The sequence below is a fragment of the Podarcis raffonei genome, chromosome Z (assembly GCF_027172205.1).
Source record: "Podarcis raffonei isolate rPodRaf1 chromosome Z, rPodRaf1.pri, whole genome shotgun sequence".
Taxonomy (NCBI): domain Eukaryota; kingdom Metazoa; phylum Chordata; class Lepidosauria; order Squamata; family Lacertidae; genus Podarcis; species Podarcis raffonei.
Genome location: NC_070621.1, coordinates 25,104,752 through 25,125,316, shown reverse-complemented (window position 1 = coordinate 25,125,316; position 20,565 = coordinate 25,104,752). Strand labels below are relative to the sequence as shown.

The 20,565-nt window shown below is 45.3% G+C and overlaps 1 protein-coding gene and 1 long non-coding RNA gene across 4 annotated transcripts in view; one reads left to right on the top strand and one right to left on the bottom strand.

Moving 5' to 3' along the window:
• The window catches only part of LOC128406605 (uncharacterized), a 39,222-nt gene extending 27,680 nt beyond the window's left edge, over window positions 1-11,542 (bottom strand). For 2 of the 3 annotated variants that reach the window (XR_008328535.1, XR_008328534.1), the window contains exon 1: window positions 11,182-11,446. This is a non-coding gene — a long non-coding RNA (uncharacterized LOC128406605). The other variant, XR_008328536.1, reaches the window with a different exon arrangement.
• Window positions 11,543-11,567: 25 nt separating this feature from the next.
• Window positions 11,568-18,402, top strand: ALG13 (ALG13 UDP-N-acetylglucosaminyltransferase subunit). The gene is made up of 4 exons (XM_053374143.1): window positions 11,568-11,753; window positions 14,188-14,350; window positions 15,426-15,564; window positions 17,519-18,402. The coding sequence occupies exons 1-4, from the start codon at window positions 11,673-11,675 to the stop codon at window positions 17,625-17,627; spliced, it is 492 nt and encodes a 163-aa protein (XP_053230118.1). The 5' UTR covers window positions 11,568-11,672; the 3' UTR covers window positions 17,628-18,402.
• Window positions 18,403-20,565: the final 2,163 nt, after the last annotated feature.

The window sequence follows — 20,565 nt, the reverse complement described above, 5'->3', positions numbered from 1 at the left end:
ATGCAGGTGTTCAACACAATGAGTTCTTTTTCATATACTGTAACCATCAGAGAATTACTTGTAAGATTTCCCCCCCTATTGTAAATTTTAAAAAACCTGACTGTATATTAAACTATATATTGTATGCAGGATTAATGCTTAACATTGTGAGAAATTACAATCCTATTTATCATTATAAATATCTATATTTTCCTGTCTAATGTATTGTGTCCTTCAGTGAATTAGGGGAGGTTGGTCACTGCATAGTATGAGCCTTCGAAACACCACACTGGGGAATGTCAGGTTGGGATGAAAAGTCAACCAAGTGCTCCAGGCACCTGGACCAATATTGCCCCTTGATCTGTATATGGGCAAGGTCCATTCTTCAGTCCAGTCTTTTATGTATATTCCAAGGAGGTGATAGGGTGGGAATCCCCTTACACTGGGAATCCACAATATGGTTCCAAAGAACATTCACCTTTCCTTTGGGACAGTTTGTTGTTGTTCATTTCTACCAATTCTTTATTTGCAAAATGTAGACACACATACACACACCCTGCCCTGGCCCTTCCAATGCATTTGGAATCACTCAGGGCAGCTTAAAATATAATTTAAATACAACCCCACAAAAGGAATCAAACAATCAGAAATGGGCTTGGCAGCAAGGTTTGAATTTCGTTTAACAGGGAAATTTTAACCAATCTGGGCGGGAGGGGGAGTAGGTGGGTAGAGAATTGTAAGAGGGTGTCAGGTGTATTTTCTGAGTAAGGCAGAAAGGAGCCTTACTTCCTTTACAGATGCAGGATGGGCACTGTAATAATGAGAGGTCGCCATTACTTGTCCGCACCCAAGCAAACATTCATAAATCCTTTATGCACAGAAAAGGATACCTCAGTTTGCCCAGAACTTACCATCACACCTGGTTCGTTTCCCCTCTCTAGGCCTAGAGCCCAGCATCCTAAGATAAGCATAGTACAGCACAGCACAGATAAGCATAGTATCAAAGCAAGCCAGTTAGCATATATCAAAGCAAGGAGACATAGAGATATATGAGCTCATTCTTGCCACAACTACTCATTAGTTTTTGGGGTTATCCTGACTACCAAGATGACGTTTGCAGGCCTTCTGGATCATTTCACTTCGGTTCAACAAACTATTTTTCTGCCTAAGAGGAAGTATAAAGTTATGCTCACAGACAGAAGCCAACCAAGCGGGAAGCTGAATCTTACTTCAGCACAAGGGAAAGACAAGATGGCAACATCTACTGCACTGGTCTTCAACTGGTAAGTTGGGGCCACTACTAGGGAGTGACCTGAAGTAAGTTGGGTCGCAAGAACAGCACTACCACCATACAAACACTTGGTTTAAAAAGAAAAAAAGAAATGGGTCCTCAAATACATGCTTGCTTTAAAGGTGAGTCCTGGGTAGGAAGAGGCTGTACCCAAGGCAGCAGGTTAGCTCTGACCCCCAGCAGAGAGAAATGCCTCAGTGGAAGACAGGGGTGTAGCTTGGGGGGGGGGCTGCTGGGATCCAGAACATTTTTCTGAGGGACACTGGCAGGGTGGTGTGAGGAGGACACAATAGGCACGTGCCCTTCCAATCTGTCTTATTGCCCTGGGCGCCATGAAGAAACAGTCCGTCACTGGTGGAGGAGATAGGAAGCAGAAGGCTCGTTCCATCATCTTTACTGGGGCACCAGCACCATCAAGGACCACTGCCCGTTAACTGTGTTCAACAAGTGTTGACGAATTCATTCCCGGGTTTGATTCCACCCCCCTTCCCTTCCTACCTCTATTCCTTTCTCTGTGTTTTTTTAATTTTTTTTAAAAAAAGCCTTCAGGGGAGGGGCTGTCTTGCTTTAATTGAGTGCATGTAAGCCACTTTTGGCAGGGATGCGGGTGGCGCTGTGGTCTAAACAACTGAGCCTCTTTGGCTTGCCGATCAGAAGGTTGGCGGTTCGAATCCCCGTGACGAGGTGAACTCCCGTTGCTCGGTCCCAGCTCCTGCCAACCTAGAACTTTGAAAGCACATCAAAGTGCAAGTAGATAATTAGGTACCACCCCGGCGGGAAGGTAAATGGAGTTTCCGTGTGCTGCTCTGGTTCACCAGAAGCGGCTTAGTCATGCTGGCCACATGACCCGGAAAAACTGTATGCGGACAAACGTCAGCTCCCTCGGCCAGTAAAGTGAGATGAGTGCCACAATCCCAGAGTCATTTGCGACTGGACTTAACAGTCAGGGGTCCTTTACCTTTTTTAAAGCCACTTTCAGCCAAAGAGTGGGAAGCAAATGCTCTAAATAAATAATGGATAATAAGGAAATGTTGCACAGGCATGTCCACTCTGCCTGACAGGAGCTCTCCAGGGGTACAGGCTACCTGAACCTTTTCACTGAAGATTCTGGAGGCTTCTTAACCAGGTAAATGTAAATTACCATTGAACTGTTGGTTGTACTCTATTGCAGGGCAGATTTTCTGCAGAATGAAATGTACATTGCCACTGACCTATATGACAGGGCCTTTTGAGATGTGGTTTCCCGGTTGTGATATGCCCTCACTAGTGAGGTGCACTTGTCTCCATCATTATTGATGTTCAGTAGGAATGTGGAAATATTCCTGTTACCCAGGCATTTGGAGGTTGAGGAATACTGTTCCTGGCAATGGCAAGATCATGGAATGGAAGAATGTTTTTTAATGATAACTCCCTTTCAATGTTTTTAATTGTAATCATTTTTAGACCTGATCTGACAGTTTTATAATGTTTTACTTTGTCTTTGCTTCTAAATTGTGTATCTGTTTGCCACCCTGGGCTCCTTGGGGAGGAAGGGAGGGATATAAATTCAATAAATAAATAGATGGTGACCCATCAGACAGCAATAATGAAACAGCTTTGGAGAAGCAACATGGAACAACTAATAAAGCAGAATGGTGTGTGGATGATCCAGTATAAATCTATCTCTAATAAACTATTATTTGCATCAATAACATGTTGCAAAATACACAGGGGAGGGGGAACCAATCTGGAGGACCCTTGTTTATGCTCAAGTGATGCTCACATAGACCTGGGGACAAAGGTGATCCTGGGTTGGCACATATTTTCTCTGATGGGCAGGCTGGGAACTGTTTTATAATTGGTATTCAAGGTTTTAAGGATTTCCTGGGGGGTTTGTTCTTTAAAGAAGGATGGCTTTTTTCAGTGTGCCATTCACACCATAATTAGACAAAATGATGGCTTAAACCCCCAGTGGTGAGTAAACACTGTAATTGGTGCTCATTTGTGCCAGATAAATCCACAGAGACAATATCATGGTTCTCTTCATCACAGCCACTTTAATGGGAGAGGCCAAACTAGGGGAAGATTCTCTCATAAAGCATCAGCTTAGTTCTTTCAGGTAGGGATTTTTCTTTTTGGTCGGGGAGGGCAGGAGCTACATCAAAATCTACTGGAAGATCTCTGGGCAATTTGCAGTAGATCACAAGCAGTTTCCCCCTGAGTCCAAGAGCAACAAGAGCAACAACTAAGACACAGTCCTATGCAAGCTTACTAGCCGGATTCATAGATAAACTCTCTATTCTTTGAGCCTCACTGTTGCCTTCCCTTAAACTGGAACTTTATGCTTAAGGGTGCTGGCACAACTTTCTGTTTCATAAAATTGCAAGTTAGTTTCTTTGTTGGTGTCTTTGTTTAATCATTACATAGTCTCAGTGTTCCTAGCCTATGAAATGGGAGTATAAATTGGTTGCTTTTGAGTAGGCCTTGATGCTGTTTTTTTTTTTTTTTTAGTTCTGCATTAGTCTCTCCAATCTGCCATCACACAGATGTAGATTAATACTTGGATAAGGTTATTCTACAGCATAATACATGGGGTGCACTAATGCCCCTAACACCCTCAGCTACTGTTTTGCATCAAGCCTGGTTGGTGGAGATCACTGCTCAAAGCAGACCCTGCAATCCTGAAATCTGCCTGACACTTGATGTAAAGCAGAATGCTCATTGATGGTGCTACATTTATGCAGGATTAAAAACAATTGTTGGAGCAGGCGTAGTCAACATGATGCAACTCCCAGAAGCCCAGGCCATTGGGCATGCTAACTATGGGCTGATGAGAGTTGTAGTCCAGGTCCAGGAACATGTGGAGGGCACCACGTTGGCTACCCTTGTGCTGGAGTATGCACAGTTCTAACACATTTACCTTGCCTTTCCACAATATGGGAACAAGATGGTTATAACAACAATGGTGACACCCCTACTAAAGCATTCATATGCCACTTCAACAGCCAATGGAGAGGCCCGGGAACTGTAGTTTGCTAAGGGTGCTGGGAACTGTAGCTGTGTGAGAGGTTGCCTAATAATTCGCAGTTCCCTTTACCAAACTGCCAGGATTCTTGGAGGGGTCAGCTAAAGTGTAAAAGAGTGTTTTAAATGTATTGTGTGAATGTAACTGTAACCTACTGCAAGGTAGGGACGCGGGTGGCGCTGTGGGTTAAACCACAGAGCCTAGGAATTGCTGATCAGAAGGTCAGTGGTTCAAACCCCCGCGACGGGGTGAACTCCCGTTGCTCGGTCTCTGCTCCTGCCAACCTAGCAGTTCAAAAGCATGTCAGAGTGCAAGTAGATAAATAGGTACCGCTCTGGCGGGAAGGTAAATGACGTTTCTGTGCGCTGCTCTGGTTCGCCAGAAGCGACTTAATCATGCTGGCCTCATGACCCGGAAGCTGTATGCCGGCTCCCTCAGCTGATAAAGCGAGATGAGCGCCGCAACCCCAGAGTCGGCCACGACTGGACCTAATGGTCAGGGGTCCCTTTACCTTTACCTTTTAACTACTGCAAGGGGCTTTCAGAGAGAAAGGAGTGTTTGAGGCTGGTGGAGCAGGATAAGAGAGGGTCACAGACAGAGATGTGTTGGGGTTTAAGAGGGGAAAGATGGGGAGGGAGCCATGCAATTGAAGGGCATTTAAAGTACGTTGCACAGGATCCATGCGCAGACAAGAAGGCAGTTTAGAATGCAGCATGGTGTGCATCTGCTTGACAGAAATGCAAGGCAAATTTTATATGGGATAATGAATGCGGAAGAGACACAGAAGAGAGGGTACTTCTCCCAAAAGCTGAAGTAATGCACCATTATTTAGTTTGATTTACTGTGCTTAGTACATCAGCAGTAAGTAGCACCATGGTGAAGAATTAAGGATCTTAACTCTGATGAAAGAGCAGAGCTCCTGATCTGGGACAAAACGGCCAGCAAAATAAGATTGCTTCAACAGCGTTGACAAGCCACCATAGAATCTGTAATGTTATTGAACTAAATGGATTCACTCACCTTGACCACCACGGTCTGTGTATGGAAACAAACACACATCACAGTATGTAACACTTGAACTAATTAGCACCTTGGGGCAAGTTGTTTACAAACAGAAAACAATAAGGAACATGACATATATCCCCAGCAGTGCACTGTGCGCTACTAATCCCGAAGTCAGACAGATCTTTTTCTTTGCTATGTCTTTGGCCTTTCCCATTTTTAAAGGAAGGAATCATACTCAGAGAATCTGCTCAAAAGTTGTCCCAAGCACCATTTTGGCAAGGTCTGGGTAAGACATTTTATGTCCAAGGCGAAGGGCAAGACTGAGCCCTCTCCTCTTTCTACATACAGAAGCCAACATACAGATAGCACCCCCACACGCCCCAAGGAAGATAAGAAGGTACCTTGTATTGTGATGAGTCGGACCATTGATCCATCTAACTCAGTGATGTCTAAACTGACTGGCAGTGGCACTCCAGGGTTTTAGACAGGGGACATTCCCAGCCCTCCCTGGAGATGCCAGGGATTGAACCACCTTCGTGCAGATCTCTAGCTATGGGCCATGCTGGCTGGGGCTGATGGGAATTGGAGTCCAAAATTGCCTGGATGGCCACAGGTCAGCCATGCTTGGGCTACACTTCTACAGGCTTTACCCAGGCTTAGACTTGCTCTTTGAGATACGTGATGGGACACAGGACCACAGGAAGTTATCTTATAACAAGTCAGAACATTAGTCTATGTTCAGTGTTGTCAACACTGACTGGCAGCAACTTTCCAGGGTTTCAGATGGAGGGCATTCCCAACTCCAGCTAACATTGTGGGGAATCAAACCTGGGACCTTCTGCATGCAAAGCATGTTCTCTACCACTGAGCTATGGCCACTCCAGGACAGCCCAAAATACAAGTGAGTTAACATATAAGACTGCATACCGCAATGTATGTTGGACAGATAATAGGGTCACTGTGGGCTTCACAATCTGGTCAAGGGAGAAAGGCACTGATTGTCACTTTGTCTTAGGCTAACTTTGCTCTGCTACGTGAGCAGTTGCTGTTCTGTGGAATAACATTTTCTTCATAGCTGCCAATTCAGAACCCAAAATGCACATATGAGACTTGCTTTTTAAAAAAACCCCATAACTAACTGCATCAAGCTCTAAACCTTAATAGAGGGCAATTTGCTTCTATCTGAATCAAGAACTGTCACTTTTCATTCCAGTTTTAAAAGGATGCACTGCAACAAGAACAATCTCTTCAGAGTATGATGACAAGAGCTGAATTAACTTTTGCACACATTTGCAGCCTGAACACCAGCACTGAAAATCAATCCTCCTTACCTAAGCTATAAGGAGGCAGTGGCAGGGCAAATGAACAGAGAGGAACAAATAATTTTTCATGCACTTGGTGTATTAAGACTGTGATGATCAGTTCAGCAATGCACACCTACTGGATAGGAATAGAGAAGGAATTTGATTCAGTCCACATATTTAAAAATGAATCTGCCACCCCTATGGATCTTGCTGCCTGAGGCAGTTGACTCAATTTGCCTCATGGGTGAGCCAGCCCTGCCTACAGCCAAATGTTGCAACAGGGATAAGTCCTGGGTTTCTTCACTGTTTCAGCCAGCCAGCCATCATATCCTCCCACAGAACACTCCATTCCAGCCCCCAGCCCCTCAACAGTCAGCCAGCACCCTGTGACCTGCGAGCATGCTCAGTTCTCATCCGACTCACTTGATTTTCTTTAAGGTTTTCTGTACTTCTGCAAACTTGGAGGTTCCTTCAAGCCTGCTACTAAATCCCACTTGTGCACGGCTAAGCAAATGCGCTCACAACTCAAACACTGGAAATAGTGGTAATGATACTACTTAAGGCTACAATTGGGGTATGCTGCTTATGATAGCTCCCTCCCGCCCACTCAAATTACTTGGAAATAGAAAACTAGCATATCTGGAGAGAAAGGAGGATTCTAACTCAACCCTTTCCCTGTGGTACTAGTTTTCTAGCTGCAGGGAGTACAGTAGTACATCTGGATGCGAACAGGATCCGTTCCGGAGCCCCGTTTGCATCCTGAGTATAGCGTAACCTGCGACTGCGCGTCTGCGTGGGTCGCGATTCGCCATTTCTGTGCATGCCGTCATTTTTAGCGTCTGCGCATGCGGCGAAACCTGGAAGTAACGCGCTCCGTTACTTCTGGGTCGCCATGGAGCGCAACCCGAAAATACTTAACCTGAAGCTACTTCAACCCGAGGTATGACTGTAATTAACATCAGGGAGGACTGAAAAAATGTGTTTACTTTATTCTGCCACTGGGTGTTTAGACCAGCTTCAGTGTGAACATTACTTCTTCTATTAAGTCTGCAGTCTGAACTTTTCATTCAGATTCTTACCCCACCCCACAAATCTATCTTAAAACAACAACATTTAGACTGAATAATAATTATTCTGAAGTAAAGGTTTACTTGTTTATATTTTTACATTTTTATTTTGTGATGTTTCAGTTGGTCCATGTAACATTACCGTACCTCTGCTGGTTTTGGATTTATCCTTGTGTACAAATACTGTCATCTAGTGGATGGATAAAATTATGTACTTTCTGTCCAGAGATCTTTAATTTATCATAACCGATTAGCTGTTTGCAGCTGCACATTTGTTTTTAAAAGGGGAGAAAGTATATATATATATCTCCACAACTTTCAAAGGCCATTGACTTTTGATTTTTATTTACTGTGTTATGCTGTTAGCGTGGTGGCTTTGCAACAGCAGCCATGATGGTTGGTGTTGCAAAGTGCTGTTCCTTTGTCCAGTGTTCAATTTCAAACCACAGAGGCAAGGAAAATGAAATGTCAGGAAAATGTGATGTCAGGTGCCTGATAGGTGACTGGATTGCTTCCAAATGACTCTTAAGGACCATCTGCTTTTGGAGTTCCCTGATAGTATCAAGGAACACTGGACCAAGCTAAAAACATCCATTATTGCAGCCTGTGAACAAACTATTGGATACCAAACCAAGAAACACCAGGACCGGCTTGATGAAAATGACAGTGAGATTTAACGCATTACTGACAAGAAAAGGAAGAAAGAAATTGTGCCACTAATTAAAAAACCTATGCCAACGCTAAGGCTGAGGTTCAAAGAAGAACCAGAGAACTAAAGAACACCTGGTTGATAAAAAAAACCCCTCAAGAAATCTGGCACTTAGCCGACACTCATGCTGCACCAAGTTTCTTTAAAGCCACAAAGACCATCTATGGGCCAATAATTCATGGCATATGCCCCCTACACTCAACAGATGGTACCACACTTCTAAAAGATAAAGAAGCTATTACACTGTGCTGGAAAGAACACTACCAGCATTTCTTTAACTGCAACTCCCCCATAGCTGTTAAGGTCCTCTCACAAATTCCACAAAAACAAAGTAGAGATGAACTTGCAGTATCTCCAAATCTGGGAGAATTGTGTACAGCTATTAACCAAATGAAAAACAACAAAGCCAGCGGACCTGATGGGATACCTGGTGAAGTCTTCAAAGTGGATGGAACTGAACTTACACAACAACTTCACAAGCTCATTGGAAAAATCTGGGAAAGAGAAGAGATCCCAGCAGCCTTTAGGGATGCCAAAATTATCAATCTATTTTTAAAATGTGATAGAATGGATTGCGGAAACTATTGAGGCATCTCTTTATTAGAAGAGAAGAAGAGTTTGGATTTGATATCCCACCTTTCACTCCCTTTAAGGAGTCTCAAAGTGGCTAACATTCTCCTTTCCCTTCCTCCCCCACAACAAACACTCTGTGAGGTGAGTGGGGCTGAGAGACTTCAAAGAAGTGTGACGAGCCCAAGGTCACCCAGCAGCTGCATGTGGAGGAGCGGAGACGCGAAGCCGGTTTCCCAGATTACGAGACTACCGCTCTTAACCACTACACCACACTGGCTCTTATTAGATGCAGCCAGCAAAATTCTTGAAAGGATCTTAGCAAACCGTCTTCTAACAATATCCGAGGCTACCCTTCCTAATCCCTAAATGGTTTTCGACCTTCTAGGGGGACAGCGGACATGATTTTCACCACTCAACATCTTCAAGAAAAATGCAGAGAGCAAAACTAACCCCTGTACAGTGATACCTCGGGTTAAGAACTTAATTCATTCCAGAGGTCCAATCTTAACCTGAAACGGTTCTTAACCTGAAGTGTGCTTTCCCTAATGGGGCCTCCCGCTACTGCTGGCGTGCGATTTCCGTTCTTAGCCAGGGGCAAAGTTCTTAACCTGGAGCAACCACTTCCTGGTTAGCGGAGTTTGTAACCCAAAGCGTCTGTAACCTTGAGCGTCTGTAACCCGAGGTACCACTGTATATGGCATTTATTTATCTGACTAAGGCTTTTTGACACTGTAAATGACGTTTCCGTGCGCTGCTCTGGTTCGCCAGAAGCGACTTAATCATGCTGGCCTCATGACCCGGAAGCTGTATGCCGGCTCCCTCAGCTGATAAAGCGAGATGAGCGCCACAACCCCAGAGTTGGCCACGACTGGACCTAATGGTCAGGGGTCCCTTTACCTTTACCTTTTAACCTACACTTTGTCAAAGAGAAACTCCCCACCGGAGTAGAAATCATATATCAAACAGATAGAAAGCTCTTTAATCTGAATAGTCTGAAAGCAAAGAGCAAGGTTACCATAACTTCTGTCATAGAGCTTCAGTATGATAATGACAATGTAGTGTGTGCATGCTCAGAGGATGGCCTCCAAGCCATCCTAAATATCTTTGCAGAAGCTTACGAAAAGCTTGGCCTATCGCTCAACATCCAAAAAACCAAAGTGCTGTACCAACAAGCACAAAAACAACCCCTCTGCAGCTCCACAAATCCAACTCAGTGGTGTGACATTGGAAAGTGTCAATCAATTCTCCTACCAGGGCAGTTATCTTTCCACAAGGGCCAACACTGATGCCGAAATCCAGCATTGCCTCAGCTCTGCGAGTGCGGCTTTCTCCCAAATGACATTCGCAGGGAAACCAAAATGCTTGTATACAAAGCTATTGCACTACCAACCTTACTTTATGCTTGTGAAACATGGACCGCTTATAAACGCCATCTCCAACTCCTCGAAAGATTCCATCAACGGTGTCTCCGAAAAATTTTACACATCACTTGGGAAGATAGGTGAACTAAAACCAGTGTACTGGAAGAAGCAAAGATCACCAGTGCTGAAGCAATGATTCTTCAACATCAACTTTGTTGGACTGGTCATGTTGTGCGGATGCCTGATTATCGTCTTCCAAAGCAACTACAGTGGTACCTGGGTTACGGACGCTTTAGGTTGCAGACGCTTCAAGTTACAGACTCTGCTAACCCAGAAATAGTACCTCGGGTTAAGAACTTTGCTTCAGGATGAGAACAAAAATCGTGCAGCGGCGGCAGCAGGAGGCCCCATTAGCTAAAGTGGTGCTTCAGGTTAAGAATGGTTTCAGGTTAAGAACGGACCTCCAGAACAAATTAAGTTCTTAATCTGAGGTACCACTGTACTCTATTCCGAACTTAAAAATGGAAGGGTAATGCTGGTGGTCAACGAAAGAGGTTTAAAGCCTCTCTCAGGGCAAATCTAACAAAATGTAGTATTAACACCAACAACTGGGAAACACTGGCCTGCGAGCGCTCCAGTTGGAGAACAGTCTTGACCAAAGGCGTCATGGATGCTCAAACTCAGGACACAAGGGAGAAATGTGCTAAGTGGAAGACACGTTTGGCAACCATGATCAACTCCCGTTCAGAAACCAATGTCCCCACTGTGGAAGAACGTGTGGATCAGAATTAGTCTCCACAGTCTCTTACGGACTCACTGTTAAAACCGTGTTCATGGAAGACAATCTTACTCAGCTATGAGCGATTGCCAAAGAGATGGTCAGCCCACCTGTCAAACCTGGCCAATTCTTTTTTCTCCAAGGAGCTCCAAATGGCTCTACCCACTCTTCATTGTTATCCTCACAGCAACCTTGTGAGGTAGGTAAAGCTAAGAGAAACAGTGAGTGGCGTCGAAGGTCATCCAATAAATTTCCTGGCTGAGTGGATTCCAACCCTTCACCTGTAAGATTCCTAGTCAGAAACTCTAACCGCTACCTACCACCGTCTTTTGTCTCCGCCAAACTGCGTCTAAAAGAATGGTAAACGATCTTGAATTTACCCACTGAAACAAGAAGATGCGTTTCTCTACACTTTCCTATCTCTGGACGACTTTTCCATGCTCAGCCCCCCTCGCAAAGCATACTGGGGTTACCATAGATACTGCTCGTTTCAGAAGGGCGCCGGCTTTCTGGTGCGTGGGGAGGTTTTTCGCATCCAAGACGTTACGTGACCTCCGCTCTAGCTTTCCTTCCCTATGGTCACGACGCCTCTCCGCCGGCCATGAAGTCCGCCTTTGTCACCGTGGGCACGACCAGCTTCGACGACCTCATCGCCGCCGTGACGGCTCCGGAGGCTCTGCAGGCGAGGCTCTTCCACCTTCTTGCACCCTCTCTTTTCCCGCTTCTCCCGACTTTGGCCGCCGTCGCTAGGCAACCGCCGGAGGCGAGCGATGGACGGGCGGAAACGGCGCGTGTAGCCGGCGTGGCGTCACATCCGGCGTCTTCTAGGAGTTCTGCGAGTCTTGCTTTTTTTCTGAGTCCCTGTCTGGAATGTTGCTTCCAATAAGAAAGGGAACCCCAGTATTGCTCCGCACTTTGCATGGAAGGATATTGGGGGTGGGGGCGAACGTGATAGGTGAAGAAAGACAAAGGTGCAGGATGATTCCTGCCCGTCCTCTAGCTTGGGTTACTCAGAAGTAAATTCCATAGTGATCCATGGAGGTGACTGCACTGTGCATTCACATTATAAGCAGGCATAGCTTCTTCCCGCAAAACGTCTTGGAAGCAGCACTTTGGTTAAGGGCGCCGAGTGTTATTGGGAGACACACGTACACACTCACAGAGCTAGACTTTCCTGGGTAGGGGTATTATTATTTAGGGGTAAACCGCTCTAAAAATTGGAGGTCCATGAGGGGGAACATGGCAGTGGGGTCTTCTAGCAACTCTGAGCACCCTTAACAGTTCCCATTGTACTTTTTGGGGGTGGTAGTGCTGGTGGAATGTACCTCAGTGGTGCATTCCATGCCACGTTTATCACCAGAAATAAGCACTCTTATTGTTTTAATGCAGGGCTGGGGATCCTGTGACCCTCCAGATTTCCCTGGGGGCTTCAGCTTCCATCATTCTCAGGCATACACCATTCTGGCTGGGGCTGATGGGCAAGACTGTGCAGAGCTTGTCTGAGGCACAGGACAGGAGTCTTAGAATAAACTCCAAAATCCCTGGTGGGCCTCTGTGGGTGACTTAGCCCTCTGAGCCCCAGGGCAAGTGTACCTGGCTGCCTCCTCTCCTTCATGGGCCTGCTGATGGGAGCTGCAGTCCAACATCTGGGCAGCCACAGGTCTTCCATCTCTGTTTTAATGGGAGTTAACAGATACAGGTGGAATATCAGAAGTGTATTATCACCCTGTGTGTGCTTGTGTGGCCCTTGATTTAAATATGAATCTGCCTGGTCGAGCAGCAGCCTCCCATCTATGCAGGGATGAATGCACCAAAGCCTAGTGGAATAAATGGAATTTAATTCTGCATAGGATTAGTAAGAGACCAGTACAATCTTACAGCAAAATCTCCACCGTTAAGAATGTAGTGGGATTATGGGGAAACTTGCACTTTTGCACACAAATTGTCCCAGTCCTGCATAGCTACCCTGCTTGCAATACAAAGTGTCCAAGGCAAGCAGTAACTACTGTATTTTTTGCCCTATAGGGCGCACCGGCCCATAGGGCGTACTTATTTGGGGGGGGGGGAATAAAGAAGAAAAAAAAATTCTCCCCTGAGTCCCAAAGAGCAAAGAAGCCAGGACAGCGAGCGGGATGGATCCCGCTCGCTGTCCTGGCTTCGTTTTTAGGCTGGGGGTCCGGGAGCAAAGGCGAGGTTGCGCAACCTCGCCATCGCTCCCAGAGCTTGCGGGGCTGGGGGCGGGGGAAGCCTGAGCTTCCCCCAACCCCAGCCCCCAGAATGGGTCCCGGAGCAACGGCGAGGTTGCGTTCAACCTCACCATCACTCCCGGAGCTTGCCGGGCTGTCCAGTCCCCAGAACGGGTCCAGGAACTCCCGCCAGGCTCCCAAGGCTTGCGGATAGCTTCCTGAAGCCTGGAGAGCGAGAGGGGTTGGTGCGCACCGACCCCTCTTGCTCTCCAGGCTTCAGTGAAAGCCTGCATTCGTCCCATAGGAAGCACACACATTTCCCCTTCATTTTTGGAGGGGGAAGAGTGCGTACTATAGGGCGAAAAATACGGTAATCCACAGAAAATGATATTGAATATGTGGGTTACAGATACAAGATTGCATTAAGTACCTAATTAAGGTTAATGCAAATGACAGTTTTATCATGCGTGATGTACACTAATTTCATTTTACTGTTTAAACATAAAGACTGTCTCTCACCAAGATGATATAAGCACAATGATAAGTTGCCAAATGCTCCTATATATTTTTGCTTCTGGCTGGGCTTTATGTACTTGGAGGGGCAAATTAGCTCACACTGATGTGATCTGATGTGCCAGTATGGTGTAGTGGTTAAGAGCGGTAGTCTAGTAATCTGGGGAACCGGGTTCGTGTCTCCACTCCTCCACATGCAGCTGCTGGGTGACCTCGGGCCAGTCACACTTCTCTCAGCCCCACTCACCCCACAGAGTGTTTGTTGTGGGGGAGGAAGGGAAAGGAGAATGTTAGCCGCTTTGAGACTCCTTAAAAGGGAGTGAAAGGCGGGATATCAAATCCAAACTCTTCTTCTTCTTCTCTTCTTTTAACTTAAGTCAGTACCAAGCCTGATTGTAATTTCCTTTCCCTCTACAGGTTTTACAGGATCTTGGCTACAGCAGACTTGTCCTTCAGGTTGGCAGGGGCACAGTTTGCCCTGTTTCAACCAGCACACCTACATTTACCCTGGAAGTGTTCAGGTTCAAGAACTCACTCTCTGAAGATGTGCAAACAGCCGATCTAGTCATAAGTCATGCAGGTAAAACTTCTATTTCAATGAGAAAAGTCTTGATTGGCATCAACACAGATTTAAGTTCAACCAAATGGCTCACTCTGTTTGGCTAATGTCAGTGAGGTTTCAGGAGAGAAGTGTTTCCCTTATGTGAAAAGGTAGTGTAAATCACTTGTCTTCCCTTGCATGACCTAATTTTGATAGCTTAATATTCTGTTTATAAACAGAGCAGTCTATAATGTACCGCCCTGCATGTCAGCCAAGCACCCTCAACAAGCCTCTGGCTTGCAAGGAGACCCTCCTCAGAGGCATCTGAGGTGCATTTTCTCCTGAGCAAGGAGAACTCTCCTGGGTGCTCTACATTTTACTCAATTTTGCATATGCACGTGTGGGCCCAGAACGTAATCCCTGCATAAAAGGGGAGTCACTTGTATTGCTTATTTCCATTAAAACTCTTCCACAATGGCTGCAGATGTTTACATATCCCACCACATATGGGATGTTAAACCAGCTGTGCTATATCCACTCCACCACATTAGTGAGGGTTCCAAGGCTGGCATAGTTTCACATCCCATGTGTCAGGATAACATGGGGCTTTTAATTTGGTGAATCAAAGGCCTCCCCAGATCTGGCCCAGTGCTCTTCTGAGGGGCCTTTTGTCTGGAGAGAGCGAGGTCTGCAGCATCTTACGGGCTCTTAGCCACCCTTCCACCAAACACAGGATTGCTTCCTTAATATGTGTTTTATGCCCCTCAGTGTAATGTTAAATACATCAAATTAATGGGAGTATGGATGTTTGACAACGGCAGTCTTCAGAGGAACAAAAGCCCTTAAAAGGTAGATGTTGCTGGATAGGCATTTCTAGCCCTGGTGGTCCATGGCATGAATTCTTGTTCACTGCTAAGTGAAATTGAATGTTGCTGCTGAAGACACACCTCTTTGCCCTGGCTTTTGACACTTGAGATTTAACACTTGTTTCGCTGATTGTAAGTTGTTGTAAACTGTTTTTAGCATTGTGCTTTGATTGTTGTCACCTTCCCTGGGATCTTAGCGTGAAGGGTGGGTAATTTAGTTATTCTTCATTGCTGTTTTCCTACTACAGGTGCTGGTAGCTGCTTGGAAGTATTGGAAGCAGGGAAGCCACTACTGGTAGTTGTAAATGACAAGCTTATGGACAATCACCAGTTAGAACTGGCAAGGCAGCTGTGCAGGGACGGCCATCTCTTTTACTGCACTTGCAGGTATTGATCTTCTTTAACACTGTTTTGGTTGCAAGCTTTCCTGCAAACTTACTTACTTTATTATTAAATTTGTATTCCGTACTACAGCCATAAGTCTCAGGGCAGTTCACAACACAAAGTTACAAAAACTGTTGAATCAATTTAGTGCTGCAGATCTTAATCACCCTATTTACTGGCTCTTGAGTTACCTGATGCAGAGGCTGTTTAAAGCAATGTGCATCTCATTCCCCCTAACTTGCAGGCATGGCTCTTCTTCAGTACCATTTAGTTGCCCTTCTGCAAACTATCCATGTTGACCTTCCTGGAAGCAAGGAAGCAACAATGCATGTCTCAAACCAATGGACTTTGGCAGGAAGAAGAATGTTCACAATCGAGGAGTCCTTGTCCTGCCATTAAGATACAGCACTTTTTGCATTCTCTAGCTAAAGCCAGAGCCCCAGCTTCAAGGAATAAACATTGATCCTTACAGAGATCCCTTCTTCGTTAACTTTGGAAGCAGAGTCCAGGTGGTGTCATGACTCCATTGACCTAGACGAGGAGGACTCCAAGGAGGGGATGTTGTAGGAAGCATGTTCATACAGTTCCTGTTGTGCAGGAGCTGGGTACTCACTCTGAGACTTCAAGACCCCTTCTTGGTTAGCTCTCTGAAGGTACATAAGCCCCCACCTACCTTGCAGAACTTCAGTAGGCCTGCTTACAGTCAGTGCCTGGATGGAAGACCGCCTGAGAACCAATCAATGTAAGCTGCTTTAGATTTCATAATGGAAGAAAGCTGGGGGTATAAATGTAAGGAAATCCATGAAACACTGAAACAGGACTTAGAAGCTGAGATTTCATGAGGGTCACCTCAGCCTCCTGAGCTTGACTTTCACACTTGGAAGCTGTATAACGAAGATACCAGAAGCACCTTTGTGGGGAGGGTGTTCTGCAGCTTAGGGACTGCCTCAGAGAATGCCCTCTCCCAGGCCACTACCACCCAAGCTTCTGAAGGCAGAGGAACTACCAAGATGGCCTCCTCTGCTGAACCTAACACCTGGGTGTGTATTTAGGGGGATATGTGAGAAAGAGCAGCAGTTGGAAGACAACCCTTCAATAAATAAAACTCCTGCTCAGTTTCCTTCTCCTCTCTCTAGGGAAAAAAAACCAAGGCAGCCAAACAAGCAAGCAAAACGTTTTTTTCTGCTCTGTGTTCTTCTGAAATGTTATAGTAGATGCAGAACTACCACTGAAAAAAGCAGCCTCCACATTTCATTCTTCCACCTAGGACTAGCAGTGCAAAATATATGATACAGTATCATTGCCACTGAAGTGGCACTCAGAGGCAGGAAAACCTGCAGCTTATTGGAGTGGCATCTCACATTTTGTGTTACTGGATGTTACTAGGAAGAAGGGAAGCAGGACTACTATTTATTTATTTATTTAAAATGGTAGCTGCACATCTGCTGTAATGTGCAAATCCAGCTCATGGAAAGCTTGTGAAATTGATCATGGGGTCCAGCATGGTGTAGTGGATCTAGTCTGGGTGTAGGGATTACCGTATTTTTCACTCTGTAAGATGCACCAGACCACAAGACGCACCTAGTTTTTGGAGGAGGAAAACAAGAAAAAAAAATATTCCGAATCTCAGAAGCCAGAACAGCAAGAGGGACCGCTGCGCAGTGAAAGCAGCAATTCCTCTTGCTGTTCTGGCTTCTGTGATAGCTGCACAGCCTGCATTTGCTCCATAAGATGCACACACATTTCCCCTTACTTTCTAGGAGGGAAAAAGTGAGTCTTATACGGTAAATATTTGCTCAGCCAGGAAGCTCATCAGGAAATCTTGGGCAAGTCACTATAATGTAATCTGTTGTATCTTGCAGGGCTATTTATAAGGGTAAAAGAACTGAATGAACTACCTCTTCCAAAATCGTAATTTTTGTGTGTGGGGTGTTTTTTGGGGGTTATTTTTCTATAGGACCCTTCTGAAGACACTTCAAACATCAGACTTTTCAACCCTGAAGCCTTTTCCTCCTGGACAGCCAGAAAAATTTGCTGCATTCTTGGACAAAGTAATTGGCATTTGAATAAATCAGCTGTAAAAGGAAGCTCACACATTTGAAATTACTCCTGTATATATAATTTCAACATACATGTGTGCTTGCAGTGGCAAATGAAATTAAAATATGGACTGCTTTGCAGCAAAAGAAAACCAATTCACTGACTTGTAGCTTTGACATGGCCTTAGTGGTCCAGGAAGCAAGCAGTAGCAAAAATCCCCCCTCCTGCCCACCTCTAAACACACACTTCTTTGCTCAGCCCTATTTCAAATAGGGCACAATGTCATTCAGGTTTTAGACTTTTGATTATGTTTCAGTGTTGAGTTTGCTTGAGGTTACTTTGCCATAAACCATTTAGCAGGCAGTATCAATTTGGTTAAGAAAATGCTTGGGGGAATAGGATTTGATGACGGGGGCTATAACGTACAGGTAACTTGCAACTTAACATGCCAGGGATTATATTCCTGGCTATCGTGCGCATAAGCAAAATCACATAAAGCCAGAACACCCCTTAAAAACCATTAAAAAAATTACTCGTCTCCATGGCCTCCTCCGCACCCTCTCCATCTGCCTCTTCACCCAAACACACTCAGTGAAGGCTGCTGGCTTTCATTTTTTCACTCTGTGTGCCATTTCTGCATCATTTTTAATTTACTATTATTATTTTTTGGCAATGTGCTTAAAGCTGTGAGCACATACGTTAAGTAAGTGTAAGTTGCAAGTTACCTGTACATCAGCATTAAGCCTCTATAAGTACCTGAAGTGGAAGCTCAATAAAGATTAGTAAGATCTCTTATGAAAACTGTTTCTGTTAAATATATATTAGCAGTAGGCATGAGCCTTATTCATGCATTATTCACCTGTAGAGCTCTCAGAGCCATTGCCCTGACTTTAACATTATTTGATTTTGACCTCTTACCTGCCCTTCACCTTAAGGGCTAGCCCTGCATTCCAATGTCCACATGTTGCGTGTGGTTGTCTGTGAAAGAAGTGCTAAGTGCCAGCATCTGCTGAGCTTTTAACATGACAGATGAGGTTAGCATAATTTCATGCGTAACCCCTGCTTCCAGCTGCGGTTGCATACTGTACTTTGGGCTAACCCTCTTATGTAACTGCTCAGTTTTATGGCTAAGAGTGAATTTTCGCACAGTTGGCTCTGAAACTGAGAGGAGGAATAATAGAATCACAGAACGGGAAGGGGACCCAAGGGTCATCTAATCCAACCCCTTGCAATGCAGGAATCACAGCTAAATGAGATGATCCAAGGAGAAAAGATGAGGGAAATACTGATATCATACCATAGTTGGGCTGTGTTATATCTACCCTGTCCCCTTGAGTTTGTAACAGGTCATCTGAATCCACCTGCAGTCTTCAGAAGATAAATGTTTTCAGTCTTTGTGACTTTCATGATGTTACCAGCTTTCATGTTAATGTGAACATTAAGCCTGAGTTCAGCTAGCCAAGCCTTCAGTGCAAACCAATCGCGGATTGGCAGTTTTCTGCAGAAAATGACCCGGAAGTACATCATGCAGCTCTATCTACTGCTTAAAGGAAAGATGTCAACAGTTCACAGATGAAAACCAGGACCTGCTTGTAACACCCTCATCAAAGATCACAGCCCAAGCCCACCCCCCGTTATGATGCACCATGTTGCTGAAGGCCACTTTAACTGCTGTATTTATTTGCTCTAAAGAAGCTTGTCCACTGAATTTAAAGAAAAGAGGGTCCTTTCTGCTTTTCATTAAATATACACTAGAATAAAATAACATGAGGCTTGATCAATATGAGAACTACTAGGGCATGGGTGGCAAAGCTTGCACCTTCCAGATGTGGTTGATCTACAGTTCCCATCATCCCTGACCACTGGCCATGCTAGCTGAGGCTGATGGGGTTTGGAGTCCTAACAGCATCCCTGTTCCTTGGTGTGCCCGGCAAAGAAAAGTGCAGCCCCACACTATACATTTAAAACATATCCAACACACATTTAAAGCACATGACTTCCCCTAAAGAATCCTGGGAACTGTAATTTGTTAAGGGGGCTGGGAATTGTAGCTATGTTAGCAGGAAACTACAGTTCCCATATTTTGCAGGGGAGCCACATGCTTTAAACGTGCATTGGATGTGCTTTAAAGTCATAGTGTAGATGCCTGCTAAAGTCTGTGCAGGAGTCATATTGTGTGTTATAAACGAATTGGAATGAATGCTTAATAAGATTTAGGGGAGCTAGTCTCAAACGTTTGTTGGGGGAGATATAGGTTTATTTGGGGGGATTTATTTGTCCTGTCTTCACGCTTTTTATGATGGAGGACCGCTGTAGTCACCCCCAACGACACCTTCTCAAGATGGAGGGTGAGGGAACAGCTGCAGTCGCCTGTGGTTCCTGCGCAATGTTTGCCATCTTGCCAAAGGTTGCAGGCAGCTTTACCTGCAGCAATTGCATGTTGATTGCCCTCTTAAAAGACAAAGTCCAGCAACTGGAGGAACGTGTAGCTACGCTCCAAAGAATTAGTGAGCTGGAGCTCTTCTTGGAAGCAACAGAGCACACCGTCTCCACCAAGGAGGAGACAGGGGACTCCCCTGAGAAGGAGGCTAGTTCACCAACACAGGAGCCAGATATATGGAGAAACGTGACTCAAAGAAGTAGGAGGCCCAGGGTTCGCTCTGATTGTTTAGAAATACGCAATCGCTTTGAGGTCCTTTCCCCTAGCATGGAAGACGAAGAGCAGACTCCATTTGAGGATCTCTCCCTCATTACAGTCGATCAGGTATATGAAGACGAGCAGCAAAGGCAGTCTTCAGGGAATGTGCAGGCGACCTTGGAACGGACAGCTCACGGAAGAACCCCGACCAGACCTAAGAGGAGGCGTGTAGTGGTGATAGGGGATTCCCTACTGAGGGGAACAGAAGCAGTGATCTGTGGGCCTGACAAGATGTCTCGGGAAGTGTGCTGTCTCCCCGGGGCTAA

Coding starts and splice junctions, on each gene's coding strand:
- ALG13 (XM_053374143.1), top strand. CDS start 11,673: ATGAAGTCCGCCTTTGTCACCGTGGGCACGACCAGCTTCGACGACCTC. Junction 14,351..15,425: donor TCTAGTCATAAGTCATGCAG/GTAAAACTTCTA, acceptor TTCCTACTACAG/GTGCTGGTAGCTGCTTGGAA. Junction 15,565..17,518: donor CTCTTTTACTGCACTTGCAG/GTATTGATCTTC, acceptor ATTTTTCTATAG/GACCCTTCTGAAGACACTTC.